This window comes from Phyllobates terribilis, unplaced genomic scaffold (assembly GCF_046119375.1).
Source record: "Phyllobates terribilis strain yellow unplaced genomic scaffold, ASM4611937v1 Scaffold_11__3_contigs__length_659146591, whole genome shotgun sequence".
Lineage (NCBI taxonomy): Eukaryota > Metazoa > Chordata > Amphibia > Anura > Dendrobatidae > Phyllobates > Phyllobates terribilis.
The window spans coordinates 353904834-353932815 of NW_027362771.1; the positions used below are offsets into that span (position 1 = coordinate 353904834).

Genomic DNA, 27982 nt, shown 5'->3' on the forward strand with positions numbered 1-27982 from the left:
ATAAATAAATAAATAAATTTGTAAAAATATAACAAAAAATAAAAAAAATATTCCACCAAAAATAAAAATATAATGTACCCATCAATAAATACACTGTGTTCCAAATTATTATGCTAATAATATTTTCTCAGATTTTCCCAATTACCTATATGAATTGCAGTCTTTGTAATTTTCCAGTCAAATAACTATTAGAGTACAATTGAAAGTTTTTTGTACAAACTGCCTATGATAACAGTATATTTTTAAAAAAATAAAAAACTCAAACTGCACTCAAAATGCATGTTCCAAATTATTATGCACAACAGTGTTTTCAACCTTTTCATTTTAATAAAGAACAAAAAAATGGTCATTTTTGAAATTATAAGCATTAGCAGGTTATTACAAACTGAAATCAAACAGTTTTCAACTCAAAACTTTATTCTAGGTGATGTTACATTTGCACATAGGACCCCTTGTTCGAAAGGAGCTTCTGAACTCTCTCGTCCATTGAATTTGTCAGGTTTTGGATGGTTTCTGCTTTAATTGTTTTGCATGAGGACAGAATACCCTCCCAGAGCTGTTGCTTAGATGTGAACTGCCTCCCGCCATCATAGACACTCCTTTTGATGATGCTCCAGAGGTTCTCAAAGGGGTTGAGGTCAGGGGAGCATGGGTGCCACACCATAAGTTTGTCCCCTTTTATGCCCATAGCAGCCAGAGATGCAGATGTGTTATGTGCAGCATGAGACGTTTCAGTTTGTAATAACCTGCTAATGCTTATAATTTCAAAAATTACAATTTTTTTGTTCTTTATTAAAATGAAAAGGTTGAAAACTCTGCTGTGCATAATAATTTGGAACATACATTTTGAGTGCAGTTTGAGTTTTTTTTTTTTTTAAATATACTGTTATCATAGGCAGTTTGTACAGAAACCTTTCAAGTGTACTCTAATAGTTATTTCACTGGAAAATTACAGTGACTGCAATTTATTTGGGAAAATCTGAGAAAATATTATTTGCATAATAATTTGGAACACAGTGTATTATTATGAAAAAAACAAACAATAAAAGTACACATATTTGGTATCGCCGCATCCAGAACGACCTGACCTATAAAACCGTCCCACTAGTTAACCCCTTTAGTGAGCACGGTAAAAAAGAAAAAAAAAAACAAAGCAAAAAACAATGCTTTATTATCATACTGCCAAACGAAAAATGGAATAACACACGATAAAAAATACTAATATAAATAAAAATGGTGCCGCTGAAAACTTCATCTTGTCCCGCAAAAAAAACAGCCACCATACAGCTCCATCAGCCAAAAAATAAAAAAGTTATAGCTCTCAGAATAAAGTGATGCAAAAATATAATTTGCTCTATAAAATAGCTTTTATTGTGTAAAAGCGACAAAACAAAGAAAAACGATATAAATGTGGTACCGCTGTAAATGTACTGACCCGAAGAATAAAGCTGCCTTATCAATTTTACCACACGCAGAACAGCATAAAAAAATAAATAAAATAAAAATTTCTGAATTGTTGGTTTTTGTTTATTCTGCCTCCAAAAAATCGTAATAGAAAGCGATCAAAAAACGTAACGTGCCTGAAAATGGCACCAATAAAAACGTCAACTCATCCCACAAAAAACAAGCCATCACATGACTCTGTCGGCCAAAATATGGAAAAATTATAGCTCTCAAAATATGGCGATGCAAAAACTAGATTTTACAAAAAAATGCGTCTTTTAGTGTGTGACAGCTGTCAATCATAATAACCTGATATGAATCTGGTATCGCTGTAATCGCACTGACCCGAAGAATAAAGTCGTCTAATCACTTATACTGCACGGGGAATGGCGTAAAAAATAAACACTAGTTAGGGTTGGGGTAGGGTTAGGGTTGGGCTAGAGTTAGGGTTGGGGTTGGGGTTAGGGTTAGGGTTGGGCTATGGTTAGGGTTGGGGTTGGGGTTAGGATTGGGCTAGGGTTAGGGTTGGGGTTGTGGTTAGGGTTGGGGTTGTGGTTAGGGTTGGGCTAGGGTTAGGGTTGGGCTAGGGTTAAGGTTGGGGTTGGGGTTAGGGTTGGGCTAGAGTTAGGGTTGGACTCGGGTTAGGGTTGGGGTTGGGGTTAGGATTGGGCTAGGATTAGGGTTGGGCTAAGGTTGGGGTTAGGGTTGGGGTTAGGGTTAGGATTGGGCTAGGGTTGGGGTTGGGGTTAGGGTTGGGCTAGGGTCAGTGCTTGGGTTGGGCTACAGTTAGGGCTGGTGTTAGGGTTGGGATTTTTTCAAAAGTAAAAAAAAATGACGATATGGCGACTAGAGTTGAGCGCAAGTGCTCGCTACTTGAGTTTGCATTGGGTGCTCGGGTATGCACACATTGAGTATCGCGGGTGCTCAAGTGACATACTCGAATCTCCGCCCTATATGCTTCACGGCCACAAAAGCCTCGCGGTGATTGCCTGCCATGCACGAGCGATCCCCGCATGTTTTTTTTGGGTGTCTAATAACATGCAGGCGGGGACTCGAGCATGTCACTCAAGCACATGCGATACATGGTGCATAACTGAGTACCCGATGCAAACTCAAGTAGCGAGCACTTGCGCACAACTTATTCAATATGATGACCTAATGTTATCAAATTCTGTGTCGCACCTCTGGGTTCAAAATGTTCACTATACCCCTTGATAAAATCCTTGAGGGGTGTAGTTTCTAAAATGGGGTCACTTGTGGGTGGTTTCCACTATTTAGGTACATCAGGGGCTCTCCAAATGAGATATGGCGTCCGCTCTCGATTCCAGCCAATTTTGCGTTCAAAAAGTCACACAGTGCTCCTTCCCTTCTGAACTCTTCCGTGCACCTAAACACTGCATTTTCCCCACATATGGGGTATTGGTGTACTCAAGAGAAATTGCACAAAAGTTTTTGGGGTCCATTTTCTCCTCTTACCCTTGTGAAAATAAAGAAATTGGGGCTAAAATATCATTTTTGTGGAAAAAGTTAGATTTTTTATTTTCACGGCTCCATGTTATAAACTTCTGTAAAGCACCTGGGGGTTCAGGGTGCTCACCACACATCTATATAAGTTCCCTGAGGGGTCTAGTTTCCAAAATGGTGACACTTGTGGGGTGGTTTCCATTGTTTAGGCACATCAGGGGCACATCCGCTAATTATTCAAGCAAATTTTACATTCAAAAAGTCAAATTGTGCTCCTTCATTTCAGAACCCTGCCGTATGCCCAAGCAGAGGTTTTCCCCCACATATGGGGTATCGGCTTACTCAGGAGAGATTGCACAACAAGTTGCATGGTGCAATTTTTCCTGTTACCCTTATGAAAATGCAAAACTGGGGGCTGAAAAACATTTTTGTGGGAAAAATGTGAAAATTTTATTTTCACGGCTCCATGTTATAAACTTTTGTGAAGCATCTGGGAGTTCAAGGTGCTCACCACACATCTAGATAAGTTCCCTGTGGGGTCTAGTTTCCAAAATGGTGTCACTTGTGGGGGATTTCCACTATTTAGACACATCAGGGGCTCTCTAAATGCAATATGCCGTCTGCTAATTATTCAAGCAAATTTTACATTCAAAAAGTCAAATGGCGCTCCTTTCCTTCCGAACCCTGTCGTGCACCAAAACAGTGGTTTTTCCCCACATATGGGGTATCTGCGTGCTCAAGGGAAATTGCACAAAACAAATTTTGGGGTCAATTTTTTCCTGTTACCCCTGCAAAAATAAAAAAAATGGGTCTAAAGTAACATTTCTGTGAAAAAAGTTAAATGGTAATTTTTTTCTTCCACATTCCAAAAATTCCTGTGACGCACCTGAAAGGTTAATAAACTTCTTGAATGTGGTTTTGAGCACCTTGAGGGGTGCAGTTTTTAGAATGATGTCACTTTTGGATATTTTCTGTCATAAAGACCCCTTAAAGTGACTTCAAATGTGATGTGGTCCCTAAAAAAATGGTTTTGTAAATTTTGTTGGAAAAATGAGAAATCGCTGGTGAACTTTTAACCCTTATAGCTTCCTAGTAAAAAAAAAAATTTGGTTCCAAAATTGTGCTGATGTAAAGTAGACATGTGGGAAATGTTATTTATTAACTATTTTGTGTGACATATCTCTCTGATTTAAGGGCATAAAAATTCAAAGTTTGAAAATTACAAAATTTTCGCCAAAATTCTATTTTTTTCACAAATAAGCGCAAGTGATATCGAAGAAATTTTACCACAATCATGAAGTACAATATGTCACGAAAAAACATTCTCAGAATCAGGGGGATCCGTTGAAGCATTCTAGAGTAATTACCTCATAAAGTGACAGTGGTCAGAATTCTAAAAATTGGCCTGGTCATTAACGTGCAAACCACCTTGGGGGGTAAAGGGGTTAAAAGAAACCTGTCACTCGATTCATATTGCCCAAACCATGGACAGCATCAGAGCCTGACTGCACTATTGCAGCCAAGTACAGTATGTTGTTCACTGAAACGCTGGCGCGTGTACACACATGGGTGAAAAATGAGAAAATGTTATATTCAACTCACCCTCCAATGGCATTAATAATAGAAAGGAGATCTGTAGGTATTCCAAATGAAAAGCCCTAAAACGTAGTCCGTGTGTGGTGCAGAGAGTGTAGAAGACACACCAGACTGGCTTCCAGGTCACAATGAATAGGAAAATCTGTTAGGATGGAAACTATAGCACCAGAAAAGGAAGATCCTAATTTTTTTTTAAACTTTTTAACACTTTCGTCAGGTTTTTATTGTGCAAAGTTATGTTTTAATTTTTTTCCTTTTCGGTTGTTGGAGTTTCCATCGTAATGGATTTTCCTACACACATAGGAGAGACCTGTCAATCAACTGGAGCAGAACGGGAATAAGGCAGCTGGGTGCGGCGCCTGAGTAATCAGGTCTCTTGCTATAGCTCCCAGATGGCACGTAAAACTATGCATTCTCTGAAACTAAGTATTTTAGAGAAAACCATATTTGGCTACAATAGAGAAATACACATTAAACATTGACATTAAAAATAAACATTTCTATAATCATTTGTCAACCATGACAACAAGAAAGCCCTCTATTACCTTACACTAGCAATTACAAAATGGACTTGCATTACAATGTTAACTATTTATTTAATTCAGTACTGACTAATATACCATTTTTCCTGAAGTGGATAAATAAAGGGGAAATGATCAGCTGCTCGCAGCTAATCTTCGATGAGTAATAATGAGTTTTCTAAATAGCTTAAGATTCAGGGTATATACTAAACATGGTTAGTTTTATTAAGGCTGGAAAACTGTAAAAGTAGTCATTTTCAAGATATATTGTATTTTCACAAAATGGATATGGTTTAGATTTTCTGCTGCTGATTTGTCTGTAGAAAATATACTGCATATTACACTACCAGCAAAGTTAACAAGCTTTTAAGAAAAGTAATTTTCGTGCTATTGAAAAAATGCACAGTAAAAATTGACCTGCAGCATTGATCGGAAGTTCTAATTGAGAATTTTGCTGCATTTCTGCAACTAAATTTGCAACGAAACCACATTTGATGCTGTTTTTGCTGCTGATATTCTACTGCTAAAGATCATCAATGTATCAGTCACATGTAAATATACCTTTATTGTTAATAACGAAAAGACTTGGGTGTTTGGAAATGTTACATATAGGAGAACTGTATTAATTAAAGAAGCACTCCCATCAAAGTTGTATCCTTTTAATATATTATAATCATCATATTATATAGCACTGTGCACTTACAATTGCACTTCTACCCAGCTAATTCTTTACTTTTCTGTGCTCTATGTAGATACAGGAAGTCATTTTTCCCTTGCATCAATCATTTCCCTCTTCACCAACTTTTTCAATTTTTAATCACGTGATGTCATAGACCTAATGGAAAAGAGGTAGCTAGATGGAAGGGCAAAATAAGCAATTGTAAGTATACAGTGCTATATAATGTGATGATTGCAATATATTAAGAGGAGAAAAACATTGATGAGAGTGCTTCTTTAACTAAATGTAGAGTTTTGTGCAAGTTGTTCTTTTTGTATCACCCTAGTATGCATCATCCAACTATGACATTGTTAGTTCAGGGTCATAATGATCCCATAAAAGCGGTTATATAAAATTATAAGGTGATATTGTAGATACTGGGTAATAACTAACATTAGTCAATGAGATAAAGTTTGGCTTCACATTTATCTAAATTAAATTTTTAAATTTTGGTTGGTCTGCTGCCAACAACTTCATGCCCAACTAAATTTCCTGACTATTGTGAAGATCAAGTATAGAACAGAAAGCTAGTAGATATTAATACCAATACTGCCTCCCCAAGAAATTTCTGTTAGGAGTACATTGTGGTGTGCAGTCACTTGACATACAGTAGGATAGAAGTATCTCCTTAATTACGCTTACATGAATTTGGTCACTTTGCGACGATCTATAAGTTACCACCACTGCAGTCCGACAATCAGTAGAAATCCAACCCTGCTCTACTTTTGGGTGGTAACAGTGCACAATATTTTTATTTTATTTTTTTTCAGCTCAAGAATGGCAAGGTCCGAATGAACCAATCTGTCCCGTTCTGATACAAATTCATTCACACCAAGTGATCAGAATTTTGGATAGTAGGTTTGCTGTGTTACGAACCATCAATATGCAAAACCATCAGCAATTTAATGTCATACAATCTAATAATCATGGATGCCGTACACTGCTAGTAAAAGTGCCCAATGAGTATGATATGGTAAGTAATAAGCTAATGTCACAGCCTGTTGTAGTAGGATTTGCAATGAAACTTCTAAAAAAAGATTAAAATTGTCTTCTCATTGAAATTTTTTTTAAGAGAAATTCTACTATATCTTTGAATACTATTGTCCAGGGTTGTACATATTTGGTCTTTAGAAGTATATCTGTGTATGACAATAATTTGTAAAAAATCGCTATAACATGTAGTTGAAAAGCTTTTTGCATATAGTTAGCAACAAGCAAGATCTATCCTTTGGCAAACATTAACAAGTTTCCACCATCAACTATGATAATATGACACAAATCGCCACGTATTTTTCATGAAAATTGGTCTTTTGGGCATGTAAATGGAGATTGGCTTTCTCCATGGTTTAAATAAAATGACAATATTGATATGTTCTTTGCAGAGTAATGGCACTGATGATGTCTTTAGTTGGTGGCCATAGTAACTTGGTGCTCTCGAACTTGTCTCTATTGTTTTATTAGATGTAGTAGTTATAACAGTTATTCTAAAGGCTAATCTGTTTGTAGCGCAGAAGAAATGAATATTAAAGGGGTTGTCCACTACTTTGATATTGATGACCTATCCTCAGGATAGGTCATGAATGTCTGATCGGTGGTGGTGCGACACGCGACACCTGACACCCCCACCGATGAGCTGTTCTTGATGCCAGCAGCGTCTGGAAGTGCTCAGTTAAGGAGATACTCCATCTACTAAAAATAGTCACGGCCGGATGCACCTCCACCAATCAAACATTGGTGACCTATCCTAAGGGTAGGTCATCATCATCAATAATAAATTAGTGGGCAACCTCTCATATACAGACCATAATTTACATGTACAACATGATAGACAGTTTGTAAAATAATCCCAAGAAACAATAGCACAAAATAATATCTTATCCAGATAGAGGGTGGAAAAATAGTGCGTACAAGGATGTGCTCACCTGGCAGGGTTGTGACTAGTGTGGAGCCTATTTTTTGGCGCCAACAAGCTGGAACCCCAAATACGAACCCGAATTTGAAATGCCGAACAAATTCGCTCAACACTAGTTGTGACATCACAACACCAGAGGAAGCTTAGTAAACCAGCTGCTGCAGATCCAAAGATTTTGCAAAAAAAATTTAAATGGAACATGGATTTTTTCTGTGCTGCTGATGACCTCAATAAGAGAAAGAAAGGAATTCAGGAGGCAGTGTGTAGAGGACTGCAGTTTTTAATTAGTAATCATTTGTCCATTTGAATAAAGGTTGATGAAGATAAAAATACCCATGTGAACAATAATAAAAATATAATTCTATTCGAAAACACTCTTTTTATTAAACAAATATTTAAACAAAAAATGTTTTAAAATTATTCAAAAAATATTCTAAAAAATAAAAAAATATATATAGAGAAACAGATTCAGGAGCCACAGATTCGATTAAACAGAGAAACAGAATTAATTACCCGTGCGCTATGTAGGCAGTACTGGTTACAAAATAACCTGCTAGAGATTATTAACTAAAATAAGTGGACAAAGGGTAAAATGAACAATGAACTGGTTGATCAAATAAAATAGATCTCACAAGGGAACATCTGTTCATTTTTAATCAGTGAACTACTGAAAATAGTAAGCTATGCTGATATTTCTAAAGTAATTTATAAATTTTACATGCATTTAAAAATTGAAATAAAAATTTCTAGATATTCAACTAGATAGTCTAAAACTCACTAGAGAAAGTGTGTTTGCTCATCATAAAAAAAGCCAGTTTAGAGGAAGAAACCAGTGCACTACAATTTTATCTAAAAGATCAGAAAAATGTATAATTTTAGATTCTACTAGGTTCAACAATTGAATATTTTTTTATAACATTTATAAAAATAGATATTTTTATTAATAATAAAATATAATTAGAAAGATGGCAAAGGAACTCATTTTATAAGCGGGCTTTTTGACTTCTCCACTGAGCATTGACAAAATACAGAAGATCTGAGGGAATGTAATTCTCCTTCTCAGGTTGCCTGTGATGAGTGAGCGCACATTAGAAGGAAATATAGCTCAAATCTAAGGGAAATCTCCTCAGACTGCTAGAGCCTGAAAAGCAAAAATCCCCTTCAAGTCATTTAAAAAAAAAAAGGTCAGATTTGTGGGCAAGTGCCTTCCCTATGTTATTGAGCTGAGCTAGGACTGTAAATACTTCTCGCATATCAAGGAATATTTATACATAGATTAGTATTATAATGGCAAGTGTTGAAAACTGAAGGGGTATATAACAATATATTAATAAAAATATCAGTGTTGAACGAGTATGTTCTGTCCGAGTATGCTCGGGCCGAGCTCCGAGTATTTACAGCTGCTCGGTGATATGGTTGAATTGCTCCCGTGTGCATGATTTGCAACTGTTTGACAGTTTTATTACATGTGAGGAATGTGTAAGAAATAGACATTCCTCACATGTAATAAAACCGTCAAACAGTCGCTAATCATGCACACGGGAGAGATTCAAACATATCACCGAGCAGCTATAAATACTCAGAGCTCGGCCCGAGCATACTCGGCGAAAGGGTTAATAGAACATACTCACTCATCACTAAAAAATATATTAATATGTTTAAAAATTATAGAATTTACTTAAACAGACTTCTAAAGGGAGTGTCGGAATGACAGATCTATATGCTGGTATACTACTCAAGTGAAAGAAGTCGAGAATGAAATTGCCACACAAAAAACAAGTAAACAAATAATAGTCAGTAAAAAATGTCAGGGACTACATTAAGGCCAAGAGTCTTGAGTGTGTTTATTTTGTATATCCAGTACACTTCTTTTCGACTAAGTTGTTCAGTATGAATTATCGTGTTAATAGGTATCTGTTCAATAAGTGTGACACTCAATCCCCTATAGTCTTTATTATGTACTGTGTCGCAGTGGTGCGAGAGCTCATGCTACAAAAACCCTTTTAGAATATTGGATCTATGGGTATTCATCCTTTTGGGGAGTGGTTGCACAGTTCTACCCACATACTGTTTCTTACAAGGACATGCTATCATATATATCACAAAACTGCTCTGACATGTTAAAAAACATTTAATTTGAAATGATTCTCCTATTAATGTGAAGTGGTACAAGTGCCTCTTTTTCTTTTCTACTCAGATTATTAGGATTCCTCATGTAATTTGTCATGAATTGTTTGAATTTGTTTAGCAACTGGATAACATTTAGAATTTACTCTCACATCTATGTGTGTATTTTGATCAGGTACTATTTCTATAGCAGTGTCTCTAGATTTCTCTTTCTCTTTTTCTCAGAAAATGCATTTTTAGTCTCATTTTATTTTAATGTGCACTCACTCATCAAAGGCAGCCTTACACCACAGTCCCACTATCAGTATTCGGTCAGTAATTTTTCTCAGGACTGGGAGCCAAAACCAGATGGGGAACAATCAGAGAAAAGGTATAATAGAAACAAGTCACCAATTCTGCATTTATCACCCACTCCTGGTTTTTGCTCCCACTCCTGAGAAAAAATACTGACTGAATACTGACCAAATACTGATAGTGGGGCCGTGGCCTTAGAGGGGGAATTCCATTCCCACGAGACTCCTGTCGTTTGTCAATTCTAGGCGGAGATGTCAAAAAGCCCGCTTATAAAATTAGTTTCTTTGTCATCTTTCTAGTTATCATTCATTGAATAAAAATTATTTTTTTTTATAAATGTCAGGAAATGTATGCAATTGTTGAACCTAGTAGGGTCTAATATTATACATTGTTCTGATCTTTTAGATATAATTGTAATGCACTGGTTTCTTCCTCTAAACCGTCATTTTTTGATGAAGAGCAAACAGCCGCTCTCTAGCGAGTTCTATTCTATCTATTTGAACATTTAAAAATATTTACCATCGTTCAATTTCTACATGCAATATATTTTTTATATACTATTTTATAAATAATAGCATAGATTAATGCTTTCAGTAGTTCATTGAATAAGAATGAATAGACGTTCCCTTGTGAGGTCTATTTTATTTGAACAAACTGTTCATTGTTCATTTTACTCTTTGTTTAATGCATCTACTTATTTTACCTAATACTCTCTAGCAGGTTATTTTGTAACCACTACTGCCTGCTTAGCGCTCGAGTAATTAATCCCGTTTCTCTGCCTCATCAAATCTGTGTCCCCTGGATCTATTCCTCTTATATGGGTTTTTATTTTTTATATATTTTTTTTCAGGGAATAATTTTAAAACAATTTTTTTATTTATATATTTGTATAATAAAAAGAGTGCTTTCTAATAGAATTTATATTTTTTTTATTATTTTTCACATGTGTATTTATACAAAATTTCCGTTTTTTTCACCCAGCATGAGAATTTTCCCATTTTTTTATCTTCAACAACCTTTATTCCAATAGACAAATGCTGAGTCATCTGACACCCCATATGTCAATTTTGGCGCTCTTTATTTAAATGATTTGTCTATTTAAGCTTGTATGTACTCTTCTCTGCAATGTGGTTTCTCCTAATGAAGAAATCTGTGAAAAGCATTGACTAATTAAAAACTGCATTCCTCTACACATCGCCTCCTGGATTCCTTTCAGCCTCCTATAGAGGTAATCTACAGCGCAGAAAAAATCCATCTTCCATTTCCATTGTTGGACTCTAGTAATATATCAGAACTTGTACCCATGAGGGGGGATACTCTTCAGGGTTAGTCTACTGCTGTTTCACAAATTTTAATATGCTATTTCATTTTCTTATAGGTGCTATATTTTTATAATGAGGAGGAATGTACCATCTTTATCAATCAGCTACAAGAAAATGGATTTTCCATAAAGGAAAACCGAATGGATGAGGAAAGCCTTCTTAACGAAGCTGTTACAAAAATACAGAGAAGTCAGATACTGGAAACCTTTTTTAGGCATTCTTTTGCTCAAGTAAATTTAACTTTATGTATAGCTGTTCTAGACAACTGTCTCCTCTGATGTAATGCAATGATGTTGAAACATTTTATTACATAAGTAATGAAAATTTTTAGGGTATTTAAGTTAAGCTTGAAACTTTGTTTCACAATTTTTTTAGTTATATTGCTTCCAGATTTCTCAGACTTCTAAATAACAATCTGGCCTAGTTATGTATTGACACATAATATATATACAGTACAGACCAAAAGTTTGGACACACCTTCTCATTTAAAGATTTTTCTGTATTTTCATGATTATAAAAATTGTACATTCACACTGAAGGCATCAAAACTATGAATTAACACATATGGAGTTATATACTTAACAAAAAAGTGTGAAACAACTAAAAATATGTCTTATATTCTAGGTTCTTCAAAGTAGCCACCTTTTCCTTTGATGACTGCTTTGCACACTCTTGGCATTCTCTTGATGAGCTTCAAGAGGTAGTCACCGGAAATGGTTTTCACTTCACAGGTGTGCACTGTCAGGTTTAATAAGTGGGATTTCTTGCCTTATAAATGGGGTTGGGACCATGAGTTGTGTTGTGCAGAAGTTAGGTGGATACACAGCTGATAGTCCTACTGAATAGACTGTTAGAATTTGTATTATGGCAAGAAAAAAGCAGCTAAGTAAAGAAAAATGAGTGGCCATCATTACTTTAAGAAATGAAGGTCAGTCAGGGCGACAAATTGGGAAAACTTTGAAAGTGTCCCCAAGTGCAGTTGCCAATCCATCAAACGCTACAAAGAAACTGGCTCACATGAGGACCGCCCCAGGAAAGGAAGACCAAGAGTCACCTCTGCTTCTGAGGATAAGTTTATCCGAGTCACCAGCCTCAGAAATCGCAGGTTAACATTAGCTCAGAGTAGAGACCAGGTCAATACCACACAGGGTTCTAGCGCAGACACATCTCAACAACAACTATTAAGAGGAGACTTTGTGCAGCAGACCTTCATGGTAAAATAGCTGCTAGGAAACCACTGCTAAGGACAGGCAACAAGCAGAAGAGACTTGTTTGGGCTAAAGAACACAAGAAATGGACATTAGACCAGTGGAAATCTGTGCTTTGGTCTGATGAGTCCAAATTTGAGATCTTTGGTTCCAACCACTGTGTCATTGTGCAACGCAGAAAAGGTGAACGGATGGACTCTACATGTCTGGTTCCCACCGTGTAGCATGGAGGAGGAGGTGTGATGGTGTGGGGGTGCTTTGCTGGTGACACTGTTGGGGATTTTTTCAAAATTGAAGGCATGCTGAACCAGCATGGCTACCACTGCATCTTGCAGCGGCATGCTATTCCATCCGGTTTGCGTTTAGTTGGACCATCATTTATTTTTCAACAGGACAATGACCCCAAACACACCTCCAGGCTGTGTAAGGGCTATTTGACCAAGAGTGAGAGTGATGGGGTGCTACGCCAGATGACCTGACCTTCACAGTCACCAGACCTGAACCCAATCGAGATGGTTTGGGGTGAGCTGGACCGCAGAGTGAAGGCAAAAGGGCCAACAAGTGCTAAGCTTCTCTGGGAACTCCTTCAAGATTGTTGGAAGACCATTTCCGGTGACTACCTCTTGAAGCTCATGAAGAGAATGCTAAGAGTGTGCAAAGCAGTCATCAAAGCAAAAGGTGGCTACTTTGAAGAACCTAGAATATAAGACATTTTCAGTTGTTTCACACTTTTTTGTTAAGTATATAATTCCATATGTGTTAATTCATAGTTTTGATGCCTTCAGTGTGAATGTACAATTTTCATAGTCATGAAAATACAGAAAAAAATTTAAATGAGAAGATGTGTCCAAACTTTTGGTCTGTACTGTATATCTGATATATATAATCGTCTTATCCCACCTGTCTGTCTGTCCTTCTGTCCAGGAAATCCCGCGTCGCTGATTGGTCCGGCCGCGGCCAATCAGCGACGCGGGATTTCAGAAAAAGATGGCGGCCGTTAGTGGCTCATCTGCTGCACGGAGGTCAGCGGCGATGCAGCCGGGAGATGACCGGCGCCAGCCGGTCATCTCCCGGCTGCTCGCAGCAGAAGTACCCCGACCGGCGGCGCTGCTGACCTCCATGAGGCTACCGTCAGGAGATCAGCGGCTAGGGCGACCAATCAGCGATATTGGCGCCAAATTTAAACACCGCTCTGCTGATTGGTCGCGACCGCCGGCCGCAACCAATCAGCGATTTTGGCGCCAAATTTAAACACGCTCTCCGGTCCTCACTAACACGGTTTTCTGATTGGTCGCGGGCTGCGGCCGCGACCAATTAGCAATATTGGCACCAAATTTAAACACCGCTCTGCTGATTGGTCGCGACCGCCGGCCGCGACCAATCATCGATTTTGGCGCCAAATTTAAACACGCTCTCCGGTCCTCACTAACACGGTTCGCTGATTGGTCGCCGGCCGCGACCAATCAGCGATTTTGGCGCCATATTTAAACACCACTCTGCTGATTGCGCCCGGTCGGCCGCATACAAATTCTAGAATACCCGATACGTTAGAATCGGGCCACCATCTAGTATATATGTATATGAATAACTATCAATCTGAAGTTGACTTTTATTGGCTAACATTATATGAAATGATTAAATTAAGCAAATATTAAATTGAGGTTTGAAGTAATCTTTTTGGGGAGGTTTTACTTGTACAATCTAATTCTAGGAGTTTAGGTTCATCCATAATTCATAATCTGAGATCTTCTTTTAGGCTCTGTGGGCTCTTAGGTGTGATCTTTATAAACATGAAACAGAATTAATTTGACTTTTTGCTTTCAACTTCTTAGCAAAATCTTTGGAAAAAATCCAGTAACATTTGTGATTCCAAAGATAATATTGATAATTTCCTCAAATTCTTGGGAAACCCATAAAACTGTACAGGAGGAATGTACTGAGACCAATGTTTCACACACCAGACTTCAACAGCAACGTGCTGGAGTAAGATATTCAAAATTTATTAGGAGGTTCATCTTTGTACGTGCACCCAAAAATGAAATCAGCTATGAGTTGGAATACATTTGCGTTATAATTTATGACACATCTGTAAATCTGTAAGGTTAGTTCCCTTAAACTAAATCAGTAAACTTTTCACACCACTTTTCAATAGTGGCAAGAGAAGCGCAAATTGGCAAAAAGTAACCAATTATTGTCCAAATATAGTGTGCCTTATAATTTGTATTTCTTTCACTCTACTTTTGTGGTTTAAAGTACAACATAGATCATAGATCATAGTATATCTGGGATTATACGGGTGCATCTCACTAAATTAGAATATAATCAAAAAGTTAATTTATTTCGGTTCTTCAATACAAAAAGTGAAACTCCTATATTATATAGAGTCATTACAAACAGAGTAATCTATTTCAAGTGCTTATTTCTGTTAATGTTGATGATTATGGATTACAGTCAATGAAAACACAAAAGTCATTATCTCAGTAAATTAGAATACTTTATAACAACAGCTTGAAAAATGTTTTTAAAATCCGAAATGTTGACCTACTGAAATGTATGTTCAGTAAATGCTCTCAATACTTGGTCGGGGCTCCTTTTGCATCAATTACTGCATTAATGTGGCATGGCATGAAGGCGATCAGCCTGTGGCACTGCTGAGGTGTTATGGAAGCCCAGGTTGTTTTGATAGCAGCCTTCAGCTCATCTGCATTGTTGGGTCTGGTGTCTCTCATCTTCCTCTTGACAATACCACATAGATTCTCCATGGGGTTAAGGTCAGGTGAGTTAGCTGGCCAATCAAGCACAGTGATACTGTTGTTTTTAAACCAGGTATTGGTACTTTTGGCAGTGTGGACAGGTGGCAAGTAGAGATGAGCGGTGTTCGACTCGAACTGTTCGCCAATCTCAAATTCGAGCTGTTTTGGGCGGTGTTCGAGCCATTCGGGGAACACGAACGATTTGAAAAAAATTCGGCTGTTCGAGGTTATGTTCGATAACTGTTCGTGCACCAAAATCATAACTGGATTTTTTCTCAGTAATGCTGAAAATTAATGTTAATACGCAGTTTGAGTGTACAGCGGGGCAGAGGGAGGGGCAGGGGATGGATCTCTGCAGAAATAATGAAGATCTCCATTTTTTTTTTCTCTTTCCCGCATTTACAGTGGGGAAGTGCAATCTGTCAGCCTATCAGCAGCGCGCACACAGAGCGAACTGCTTTTTTTCACACAACCAAGGGCATGTGTCATTGGCAGTGTATGTCACATGTCATTGCCCTATAAGACCCAGCCATTTTCCCCGTCGCCACCATTTTCTCACAGCTGCAGCTGCGTGTTAGACGGCATCGCTGTTGCTGTGTGCGCTATACTTTGTTAATTTCAAGCCAATTTTCGCACAAATCTACAGATAGATTGGGAGTAGGGAAGAGTTGTGATTGCAGTCCTTTTAAGGACTAGGTTACATCATTTCCTACGACTTTTATCAGGCAGGTCTGTGCTCTTAAATAGATAGGTTGGGAGTAAAGACTAATTGTAATTGCAGTCCTTTTCAGGGCTAGGTTACATCAGTTCCTATCACTTTTTGCCAGGCAGGTCTGTGCTAGTGCTGTGCAAGTTTTTTTCACAGCATTTGGCTAAATCTAGCAAAGCAAATCCTTTTTGGCCTATTGCAGAGTGTGTTAGTCAGTGGAGTAGCCTATCTGTGTTGCAAGCTACACCACCTGTGTATAGAATACAATTTTTTTTACTGCACCTAGTGAAGTAAAACCTTTTGGGCATAGCATCATTCTATTAGTCCATCTATACTAACCTCCACCAGGTTGCAAATTCAATAAAAAAAAATTCTGCATCGAGCTCTGAAAAACTATTTAGGCTTCTAGCAGTGTGTGGGACTTGTTCTATTAGTCCATCTATACTAACCTCCATCAGGTTCCAAATTCAATATAATTTTTTTCTGCATCTAGCTCTGAAAAAATATTTCAGCTTGTAGCAGTGTGTGGGACTTGTTCTATTAGTCGATCTATACTAACCTCCACCAGGTTGCAAATTCAATATAATTTTTTTCTGCATCGAGCTCTGAAAAAATATTTAGGCTTCTAGCAGTGTGTGGGACTTGTTCTATTAGTCCATCTATACTGACGTCCATCAGGTTGCAAATTCAATATAATTTTTTTCTGCATCTAGCTCTGAAAAAATATTTAGGCTTCTAGCAGTGTGTGGGACTTGTTCTATTAGACCATCTATACTGACCTCCATCAGGTTGCAAATTCAATATCATTTTTTTCTGCATCTAGCTCTGAAAAAATATTTCAGCTTGTAGCAGTGTGTGGGACTTGTTCTATTAGTCCATCTATACTGACCTCAATCAGGTTGCAAATTCAATATAATTTTTTTCTGCATCGAGCTCTGAAAAAATATTTAGGCTTCTAGCAGTGTGTGGGACTTGTTCTATTAGTCCATCTATACTGACCTCCATCAGGTTGCAAATTCAATATAATTTTTTTCTGCATCGAGCTCTGAAAAAATATTTCGGCTTCTAGCAGTGTGTGGGACTTGTTCTATTAGTCCATCTATACTGACCTCCATCAGGTTGCAAATTCAATATAATTTTTTTCTGCATCTAACCCAGCCAATACTTTTGGGCTAATACCACAGTTTGGCCACTCAGCTCTGCTCGGTTCCCATCCATTGTTTTTTATGCAAACAACTCCAGAGTTGTGAATTAGTTAACCACCAAAATGAGTGGAAAAAGGCCTGCTGCTGGTGGAAAGGGGAATAGGCAGGTTGGTAAGGGAAAAAAAGATTGTGTCCATGGGGTAAGTGTTAAAGCAACAGTAACATCTGCAGAAGAAAAAACATCTTCCAGCCAAACTAAGATGTCTACTTCTTTTAGCGGACAATGTGATAAGATCCCTTTCTTACGGCCACGCCAATCACTACAAATTCCAGATGAGGCACAAAAACAGCTGGTGCTTCAACGGATATCAAGTGCTCCTTTAAGTGGGCTCTCCTCCACCTCAACTTCAACATCACAAATACTCCAGTCCTCAGAGGTGTCACCCCAATCGCACTTGCTTCCTCAAAGTTCCCAAGTCTCCAGCTGCCCGTCTGAGTATGGGGTAGAACAGATGGATGAGTCTGCAGAGCTGTTTACTCATACTATAGCCTGGGAATCAGAGGTCGGCTCCAGAGCTTCTGTGAATCCAGACAAGGAAATGATCTGCACTGATGCCCAGAATCTTTATGAGTCGGATTCAGGACCAGACACAGAAGGTTCTGAGCATAATGTAGACCCTCGTTCCCAAACTGTAACTCCTGTTGGTGGAGACAATGAGGAAGACGATAATGAGACTCAAATACCTGATTGGAGCGACAACTTTAGTTTTTCGTCAGGGCAGGAACAGGTTGGCTCTGAGGATGACGGGTGTGATAACACACAGGGTGATGATGATGAGGTTGGAGATCCCACTTACTGTCAACCAGTCAGCCAAGAGATGAGGTCAGCAGAGGAGGTGGAGGAGGATGCTAGTGACGATGAGGTCAGGTTGCGCCTTCCTGGACAGAGACGTAGTACTGAAAGCACGACAACAACTGCATCCTCAAACTCAACTCTGCCTCTGACCACAAGTCGTGGTGGCTTTTCAGGTCGCATGGGTGCTAAGCCTTGCATAGCCTGGGCATTTTTTCAGATCGATAAAGATGACCCAACTCGTGTTATCTGTAACATTTGTCAGCAAAAGCTAAGTAGAGGCCAAAAAATACATAGTTTGAGTACTTCATGCATGAACCGGCACATGGACATGAAGCATAAGTTGCAGTGGGAAGCTCACTCTGCTACAATGCGGCCTAGCCGGCCGGGCCAACCACCGTCTGCCACATCTTGTGCATCCGCGGCCTCTTCATCCTCTGTGACTGTGGAGACAGCAGTCACACCTGTTTTGGGACGCAGACCTGCCACCTCTTTACCCGCAACAGCCAGCGTGATTGGCAGGTCATCATTTTCTTTGGAGGTGGAAACACCAGCTGGTGTTCAGCGCTGTCCGACATCGATAGCACCACCTTTGGATCAAGGCAACCTAACATGTCCGCCTGCATCTTCCTCACAGACAGGCAGTTTGCCGGGGACACCCTTCTCAACCCCGTCTAAGCACAACAGCCAGCCCTCGGTCCCTCAGATGTGGACAAGTAAAAGACCATTTCCTCCTAGCCATGAGAAAGCTAAGAGGTTGAATTTCACCATCTGCAAGCTCTTGGCTACAGAAATGCTTCCTTTCCGCCTGGTGGACACAGAGGATTTTCGAGACCTTATGTCCGTCGCAGTGCCCCAGTACCAGATGCCCAGTCGGCACTACTTCTCAAAGAAAGGTGTGCCTGCGCTCCACCAGCATGTCGCACACAACATCACCGCATCTTTGAGAAACTCTGTGTGTGACAGGGTGCATTTCACCACAGACACTTGGACAAGTAGGCATGGACAGGGGCGTTACATGTCGCTGACTGGGCACTGGGTAACTATGGTGACAGCGGGTCAAGGGGCTGCTGTCCAAGTCTTGCCGTCCCCACGAGTTGTGCGTCAATCCTCTTTATGTCAAAGTTCCTCCACTCCTTCTGCCTCCTCAACCTCCTCTCTGTCCTCCACCTGCACCAAAAGCCTGTCTGGTCATGCCACAAGATTTCTAACTGCGCAGAAGGGATCCTGCACACCACCTTACTATGCTGGCAGCAGGGCTCAACATCATCAGGCGGTTTTTACTTTGAAATGTCTGGGAAATGTGAGTCACACAGCTGAGGAGTTGTGGTCAGCTCTGGAGAACCAGGTTCATCAATGGTTGTCTCCACTGTACCTGAATCCAGGGAAGGCCGTGTTCGACAATGCTGCAAACCTGGGTGCGGCCCTTCGCCGGGGCAATGTCACACACGTGCCTTTTATGGCTCACGTGTTGAACCTGGTTGTCCAGCAATTATTAGCCCTCTATCACGGACTAGATGGCCTTGTGCAGAGGGCACGGTCGCTGTGTGCTCACTTCCGCCGTTAGCATCCCGCAGCTCAGCGACTTACATCTCTACAGAAGTCGTTGGGCCTGCCACTTCACCGGCTAAAATGCGATGGGCTTACCCGGTGGAATTCAAGTCTGCACATGTTGCAGCGACTGTGGCAGCGCCCACAAGCCCTGGTGCAATACGTTCTGACGTATAGCCTGGGCCAACGAGATCCAGAGGTGGGGCAAATCACGCTGGAGGAGTGGTCTCAGATAAGGGACCTATGCACCCTTCTGCACAGTTTTGAAATGGCGACGAAGATGTTTAGTGCTGACGGTGCCATTATCAGCATGACTATTCCGGTGATTTACATGCTGGAGCACATGTTAAACAGAATTCGGGGTCAGGTGGTGGCACAAGAGGAGGTGGAGGAAGTTGAGGAGGAGGAGTTGTATGCAGAAGTGCTAACATCTGCAAGGTCCAGACGGTTGGCAGCACCAAGGCGGCAGGCATGTGAGGCTGGGGGAGATGGTTTTACTAGGGCGCATGGTAGCAGCCAAACTAGTGAGGAAGGTGCAGGAGCCCAGGAAGAAGTGGAGGATGAACTGATGGAAGACTCATCAGATGAGGGAGACCTTGATCACATTTCTGTTGTGCGACGTTGGGGGGAGAGGACAGAGGAAGGAAGCATGATTGTTACCACGCCACCAACACAACAGGGACTTGGTGCTCCTGGATGCGCAAGACACATGAGTGCCTTCTTGCTGCACTACCTGCAACATGACCCTCGAATTGTGAGAATTAGAAATAATCCTGACTACTGGGTTGCCACACTGTTAGATCCCTGGTACAAAAGTAAATTTGCAGAAATTATTCCTGCCATAGAAAGGGATGCACGCATGCAGGAGTATCAGCAGAGACTGTTGCAGAATCTTACATGTGCTTTTCCACAAAACACCAGTGGTGCACGTAGTGAATTTCACAGTTCCAACTAGCCAATCATGGGACCGTCGAGTGTTCAGCACTCAAACCGTAACAGAAACACAGTATCTGCTGGTAACATCAATTTTGCGGAATCATTTCACCACTTTTTTAGCCCATCCTTTGCAAGGCCACAGGAGACAAGAAGTCTGACACATAGTCAACACCTAGAGATGATGGTACAGGAGTATCTCCAAGTAAATATTGAAGCCATGACTGTGTCACTAGACCCTTGCTCTTTTTGGGCTTCCAATCTGGATAAATGGCCGGAACTCGCCACTTACGCCTTGGAGATCTTGTCATGCCCTGCAGCCAGCGTTCTGTCTGAACGTGTGTTCAGCTCTGCTGGTGGTGTGCTGACAGATAAGCGCACGTGGCTCTCCACTGATAATGTAGACTGACTCACGTTCATAAAGATGAACAAATCATGGATCCGAAACAACTTTTCTACCACTGTGTCATCCTGGGGAGAGTAAAAGCTTGATGATTTGTTAAAATCACCTCACCAACCGTTTTAAGCTTTAAAATTACTAATCATGTTTATCTGTATCTTGGCTGGAAAATAATTTGGGCCTTGTAGCAGTGTGCATTACTGATTCTATTAGGCCATCTATACTAAACTCCACCAGATTTAAAATTACTAATCATGTTTATCTGTATCTTGGCTGGAAAATAATTTGGGCTTTGTAGCAGTTTGCAGTACTGATTCTATTAGGCCATCTATACTAAGCTCCACCAGATTTAAAATTACAAATCATGTTTATCTGTATCATGGCTGGAAAATAATTTGGGCTTTGTAGCAGTTTGCAGTACTGATTCTATTAGGCCATCTATACTAAGCTCCACCAGCTTTCAATTTAATAATAATTTTTAGCTGCAGAATTTTGGGTTTCCTAGATGCGCAAGACACATGAGTGCCTTTTTGCTGCACTACCTGCAACATGACCCTCAGATTGTCAGAATTCGAAGTAATCCTGACTACTGGGTTGCCACACTCTTAGATCCCCCACACTCTTTGATCAACCTTTTCATTTTAATAAAGAGCAAAAAAATGGTAATTTTTGAAATTATAAGCATTAGCAGGTTATTAGAAACTGAAATCAAACAGTTTTCAACTCAAAACTTTATTCTAGGTGATGTTACATTTGCACATAGGACCCCTTGTTCGAAAGGAGCTTCTGAACTGTCTCGTCCATTGAATTTGTCAGGTTTTGGATGGTTTCTGCTTCAATTGTTTTGCATGAGGACAGAATACCCTCCCAGAGCTGTTGCTTAGATGTGAACTGCCTCCCGCTCTCATAGACACTCCTTTTGATGATGCTCCAGAGGTTCTGAATGGGGTTGAGGTCAAGGGAGCATGGGGGTCACACCATAAGTTTGTCCCCTTTTATGCCCATATCAGCCAGAGATGCAGATGTGTTATGTGCAGCATGAGACGGTGCATTATGATGCATGAAAATGATCTTGCTGCGGAATACACGGTTCTTCTCCTTGAACCATGGCAGGAAGTGCTGTTTGAGAAACTTCACATACATTATGGAGTTCATCTTTACCCCTTCAGGTATCCTAAAGGGGCTGACAATCTCTCTCCCCATGATTCCAGCCCAAAACATTACTCCACCTCCTCCTTGTTGGCGCTGTAGCCGTGTTTGCGTGGGGTGTCCATCAACCAGCCATCCTCCACTCCATCTATCTGGACCATCGAGCGTTGCACGGCACTCATCCGTGAACAAAACTGTTTTGAAGTCAGTCTTCATGTATTGTTTGGCCCACTGGAGCCGTTTCTGCTTGTGTGCAGTGGATAGAGGAGGTCGACAGGATGGCTTACGCATAGCTGCAAACCTCTGAAGGACTCTGCATCTTGTTGTTCGGGGGACGTTGGAGGCACCAGCAGCTTCAAAAACTTGTCTGCTGCTATGACAAGGCTTTTTTTGCCGCTGCTCTTTTAACCTGACGTAATTGCCTGGAGGAAAGAGTCCTCAATTTTCCCTTATCAGCACCACACGTGTGTACTGTGAATCAGCTACATACTTCTTGATTGTGCGATGATCAGGATGAAGTGTCTTGGCAATGTTGATTGTAGTCATGCCTTAACCTAAACACTCCACAATTTGTTGCTTCTCAGCAACCAACACATCCTTTTTCTTTCCCATTTTGGCAGAAAATGTAGGCTGCTTAATAATGTGGGACAGCCTTCTTAAGTAGTCTTGCCTTTCATTGGACACACCTGCCAAACTAATTATCACAGGTGTCTGCATTTGCTTACAGTGATATAAAGAGCCCTGACACACATCACCATCAATGAGTTTAACTGACAAACAAACAAAGTCTTCCCTTATCACTCCTAAACACTTTTTGCATAATAATTTGGAACACAGTGTACATGTGCTTTTCCACAAAACACCAGTGGTTCACGTAGTGAATCTTACAGTTCTAACTTGCCAACCGTGGTCGGTATGGAGTTGTTCAATAAAGGGCCCAAAATGAAGATAACATAGACGGGAGAGGTCTCTATGAATAGGAATTCCTAAGTATTTGATACCCTGTGAGGGCCAGGCAAAGGGAAAGTTGGACTGGATGGAATCCTGTATGGATTTGGGGAGGGAGACATCGAGGGCCTCAGACTTCGCTGCATTGATTTTAAAATTTGACCATGTAACAAAGTGATCTATTTCAGCCATAACAGCAGGAATGGATATATGTGATTGAGTGATATATACTAGGACATCATCAGCAAATGCAGAGCACCTGTACTCGGTGCCTCCCACCTCAATCCACCTAATATTGGGGTTATGGCGAATTGATGAGAGCAGGTGCTCCGTCACTAGGATGTATAAGAGAGGGGACAGAGGACATCCCTGCCTTGTCCCATTGGTGATTATGAAAGGTGATGAAAATGTTCCATTTATCTTCAGCCTAGGTGACGTATTGCGATACAGGGCCGTGATTTTGCCTATAAAAGGGTCCCCTAGACCCCTACCCAAAGCTTTTTAAGGGAATAATATATGGCGTGCCAGGAGACTCCATGGAGTGCTTTCTCAGCATCTAATTACAAATTTTTAACTGCATCTAGCCCAGGAAATACTTTGTGCCTAGTAGCAGTGTCTGCTAGTCAGCGGATTATCCCAGCTGTTAAGCAAGCTACACCACCTGTAGTTTGGACACTTAATTTTTTCAAAGGAAATGGTTCGGGACCCCGGGATACTCAGTGAAGAGCATCGGGGAGACACCCCAAGGCATAGGGGCTGGGACTGGCGGTAGGACGCCTTGCAGTGGACCGCCGAGCTCGATCCTTATAAAAGCTTTTTAACTGCAGCAGCTTTAGTGGACGCTACTGAAGCTGGAATTACGCGGCTGCTGGCATGAGACTTGCCCTCCTATAGATCCTTGTAAAAGGATTTAAAGTGCATTCATTCAAATTAGAGAGACAATTTAAATTAAAAAAGCTTAGACCTGCCTCCACCATAGGGGGGCTCGCTCGACCCACCAGCGGACAGGCACCAGTATTGGGAGAGGGGGGCTGGCCGTCAGGGTCCACCGCAGCTCTGGCACAAACCCGGCGACACGGAGGTCGCACGGGCAGGAGCGGACTGGCTGTGTCGGCTTAGCACTTTTTTGGTTTTAGAAGGGCATGACATGCCTATATCTGTGTCTACCCCTCCTTTTACTCCTCCACCTCTTTTCTTTTCGCATGACTATATGTACTTGTCACTTTTCCATGTGTTAGTTGTGTCTTCTGAGCAGTTTGTCAGCTTTTAGACACCTTTGAAGGTGTTTTCTATGTATTTCTATGTGTTTTTGTTTGCCTGCCATTGGTTTTAACGGTGTTCGAAGGTGTTCGACGAACAGTTCGACGAACAATTCAGCGAACATATGGGTGTTCGACGAACCGAACCGAACTCGAACACTACGGGGGTGGCTCAACTCTAGTGTCTGCTGGAGAATGAAATTTCCATCTCCAAAAAGCTTGTCGGCAGAAGGAAGCATGAAGTGCTCTAAAATTTCCTGGTAGATGGCTGCGCTGACTTTCATCTTGATAAAACACAGTGGACCTACATCAGCAGATGACATGTCTCCCCAAACCATCACTGATTGTGGAAACTTCACACTAGACCTCAAGCAGCTTGGATTGTGTGCCTCTCCACTCTTCCTCCAGACTCTGGGACCTTGATTTCCAAATGAAAATTGGAACTCTGGGACCTTGTGGAGTGTGTCAATGACTGCCTTCTGGATATCTGTCAGGTCAGCAGTCTTCCTCATGATTGTGGAGCCAACTGAAACAGACTAAGGGACCTGTTTTTTTGTTAATTATTTTAATTTACTTTTGAGTTTTCAGTGGCTGCAAGCCATAATCATCAACATTAACGGAAATAAACACTTAAAATAGATCACTCTGTTTGTAATGACTCTATATAATATATGAGTTTCACTTTTTGTATTGAAGAACTGAAATAAATTAACTTTTTGATGATATTCTAATTTAGTGAGATGTACCTGCATCTTCCATCAGCAGTTTTTATCTTGCCAAATTGCACTGAGACGTTGCTGTGAAATGCTGAGCCTTATTATTCTAGTGAATGTGATGTGTATACATCATTTATATGTACAGCGGGCCCATCTAGAGATGAGCAGTTCAATTTGGAAGAAACATAATTTTTTTTTTAGTAGTAAGCTGGAGGACATAAAATATTTCGTAATGACTATGGTCCAACATCCCCCTTAGCCATTCTGTAGAAATGAAAAACATCACATGGACAAATTAGCCTAATTCTTTAATTTCAATGGAACGGAAAAAGGTCCTATTTGTAAAAATCTAGAGTTGTGTAGTATTTCTTTGGCTCCCCTGATTAGCATTACTAGGGCCATTAGTTGAACTCAATTGCACTTACTTGATCAACTTTATTAAGGTCACATTCAATGTTTTCATGACCTACTACCTTTAAAATAAAGGCACCATTAAGTGTTTCTAGGAAGTATAAAAAAAAAGAATACAAAAATATTGAGAATATATTCATTTAAGTCAGGGCTAATACAAGTTCATTTCAAGTTTATTTAAGATTTTTTTCTAGCATGTGTTTCATTCTTTTTGATCGTATGTCTTATGTACCCACTCTGTAAACACTGTAGGTTCTTCACATTGATCAGTCAAGCATTGAAAGTTTCACTGCAGGAAGCTCCTTGAAGGTGAGAGAGGCTCTTAAATGTGAACTGAGCAGAACGGAGTTTGCAGATTCCCTGGGACTGAAACCTCATTCCTTGTTTGTGGAGTCAATGTTTTCTCTGGCAGATGAAGATGGAAACGGATATCTTTCATTCAGAGAGTTTCTAAATATATTATTGATTTTAATGAAAGGTTAGTCTACTAGATCAGTGTTACCGCCATTGTATTATAGATGATGTCCTGTATCACAGACAAATTTGCTATTTGATATTATAATATATACATTCTACTGTATATCTCCATATTTGGTTTAGCCTAATATGAATAATTTTTTTTTGCTAATTGTAGGATCTCCGGAGGAAAAATCGAAACTGATGTTTACCATGTATGATATTGATGGAAATGGATTTCTTTCAAAGGAGGAATTCTTTACAATGCTAAAGTAATAACATTTTATTTTTACCAAATTCATAATATTTTCTGTAAATAGTAAAACATTTTACAGGACTGTCCGAATTGTAACAATGTCATACATACAAGAATTATGCATCAACACACTACTTGAAATGAATACATGAATTACCCTATTACTGCACATGTTAAAAAGAAGGTACTTACTACTTAGTTAACATACATGATCAAGAGTGTAGAAGCCATCCACAAACGGCAAAGTAACCTCATTGGATGGGCCCTAGCTCTGGTGACTTACATCTCTATGAGCCTAAAATAAACTGCAGGAGATGGGAACCAGCTTTGCTCTAACTGAACCAGTCTGGGAAAGATGGGCGGATAAGGGTGTACAGTACTGTCTGCCACAATATATTCTATTTGTATTTAATGGTCACTGTTATTTCAAACAACGTTTCATACATCAAAACTACAATCAAGTATAAGAAATTTTGTAATATATTAAATCAGAGAAATCTGCTTCTTTCTTCCACTTATGAGCCATTTCTTCTCCACACTGTCTCGTGAATTGACCTTTAACTCAGAAAATTAACTAAATTCAGCCTTGCTCAAAACACAATGGACTATATGCTTACTGAGGCATGTCTAAGGTGAAGGCACAAAGGTAGAGGTGGAGCAGAGTGAGAAGGCCAAATAAACATTCAGATATAGTGCTGCTTTCTAGCAATTGTTTTATCTCACTCCAGAACTGAATTTGCAGCTACACTTATCATTACTCAGTGCTGTTTAAAGTCCTCTATGCTGCTTCTTATGGTGTGTTTTACAGAGGAATAGGAGAGCTGGAATTTGTGTATGGGAGACATCATAGCAACTAGTCTTCACCCACTAGCTCAGAGATAACTGACAACAATAAATAGGTTATGCAGGGGTAAAACTGGTGAAAATGCAGGATACAAGTCATATAATTACCTGAAATTGTTTTAGTCCTAATGTGCACACACATAATTGCTTATTACAGAAATGATCAAAACTGCAGGTGTGAAAAAGATCTGAGATTGTGGGTTTCAATAATCACCTAGGCAGGTTAATGATGCAACACGATTTTATTCCTTACATCCATGGTAATACAGCAATTCCAGGTAAATGTCCAAAATACAGTTCTCAGTCCTTAAGTTCCCACCTGGGATCAGTAGTTCCACGGCCTTAGGCGATACTCACTGTCTCCCAACTTTTGGTTGGCCCACAAACTTCATATCTCCAGCCAGTAAAGTCTGTATTCACATTCCACGATCCTCCAGACGATAGATAAAATAATAGAAGCACAGGTATCCAGTAGCAACAGTCTTTTAAGAAAGTTTATCAAAACCAAATGGCAGATCCCACAACTGTAGCGCATTTATCCAGTCCAGTCGGCAGTCGATCTCTCCTCCATATGCCATTGATCCAACCATGATCCAGGTCCTCAGGCTAGATCATATCCCTTCCACATAATTCTAAAAACTCGCTGACTTAACATGTGGCTTCTCTTTTTTCCTTCCCTGGGATCAGCCCCCTCCCCGTTAGACATTTGCTTTCAGCTGTAAGAATGAAAAATCTTTCAGACACCCATCACTGGTGACCCCTGTGGTGATGGCTCCTCTGAGAGAATAATGGTTTAAGGCTCCTGAGATATGGTCAATGAATGGAAGCATTGATTCCTGAAGCTGAGCTGATGAGCAAACAAATCACTAATGAGATTACTGGAATGCTGAACACTTTACAAGTGAAATTAGTGCACATACTGACAAGTAAGCAGAACTCTATGGTACCGGTGCTCCGTGCTGTAAAAAGTCTGCATCTCTTAAAGCCGCAGACTC

At 40.1% G+C, this 27982-nt stretch overlaps 1 protein-coding gene across 1 annotated transcript in view; it reads left to right on the top strand.

Annotated features, from left to right (window-relative positions):
* LOC141166325 (dual oxidase 1-like) overlaps positions 1-27982 on the top strand; it is a 261582-nt gene that overhangs the window by 173162 nt on the left and 60438 nt on the right. The window contains exons 17-20 of the mRNA XM_073652895.1: positions 6513-6715; positions 11454-11627; positions 25685-25910; positions 26067-26160. Coding sequence (XP_073508996.1) covers positions 6513-6715; positions 11454-11627; positions 25685-25910; positions 26067-26160 — 697 coding nt within the window. The remainder of the gene's footprint in view (positions 1-6512; positions 6716-11453; positions 11628-25684; positions 25911-26066; positions 26161-27982) is intronic.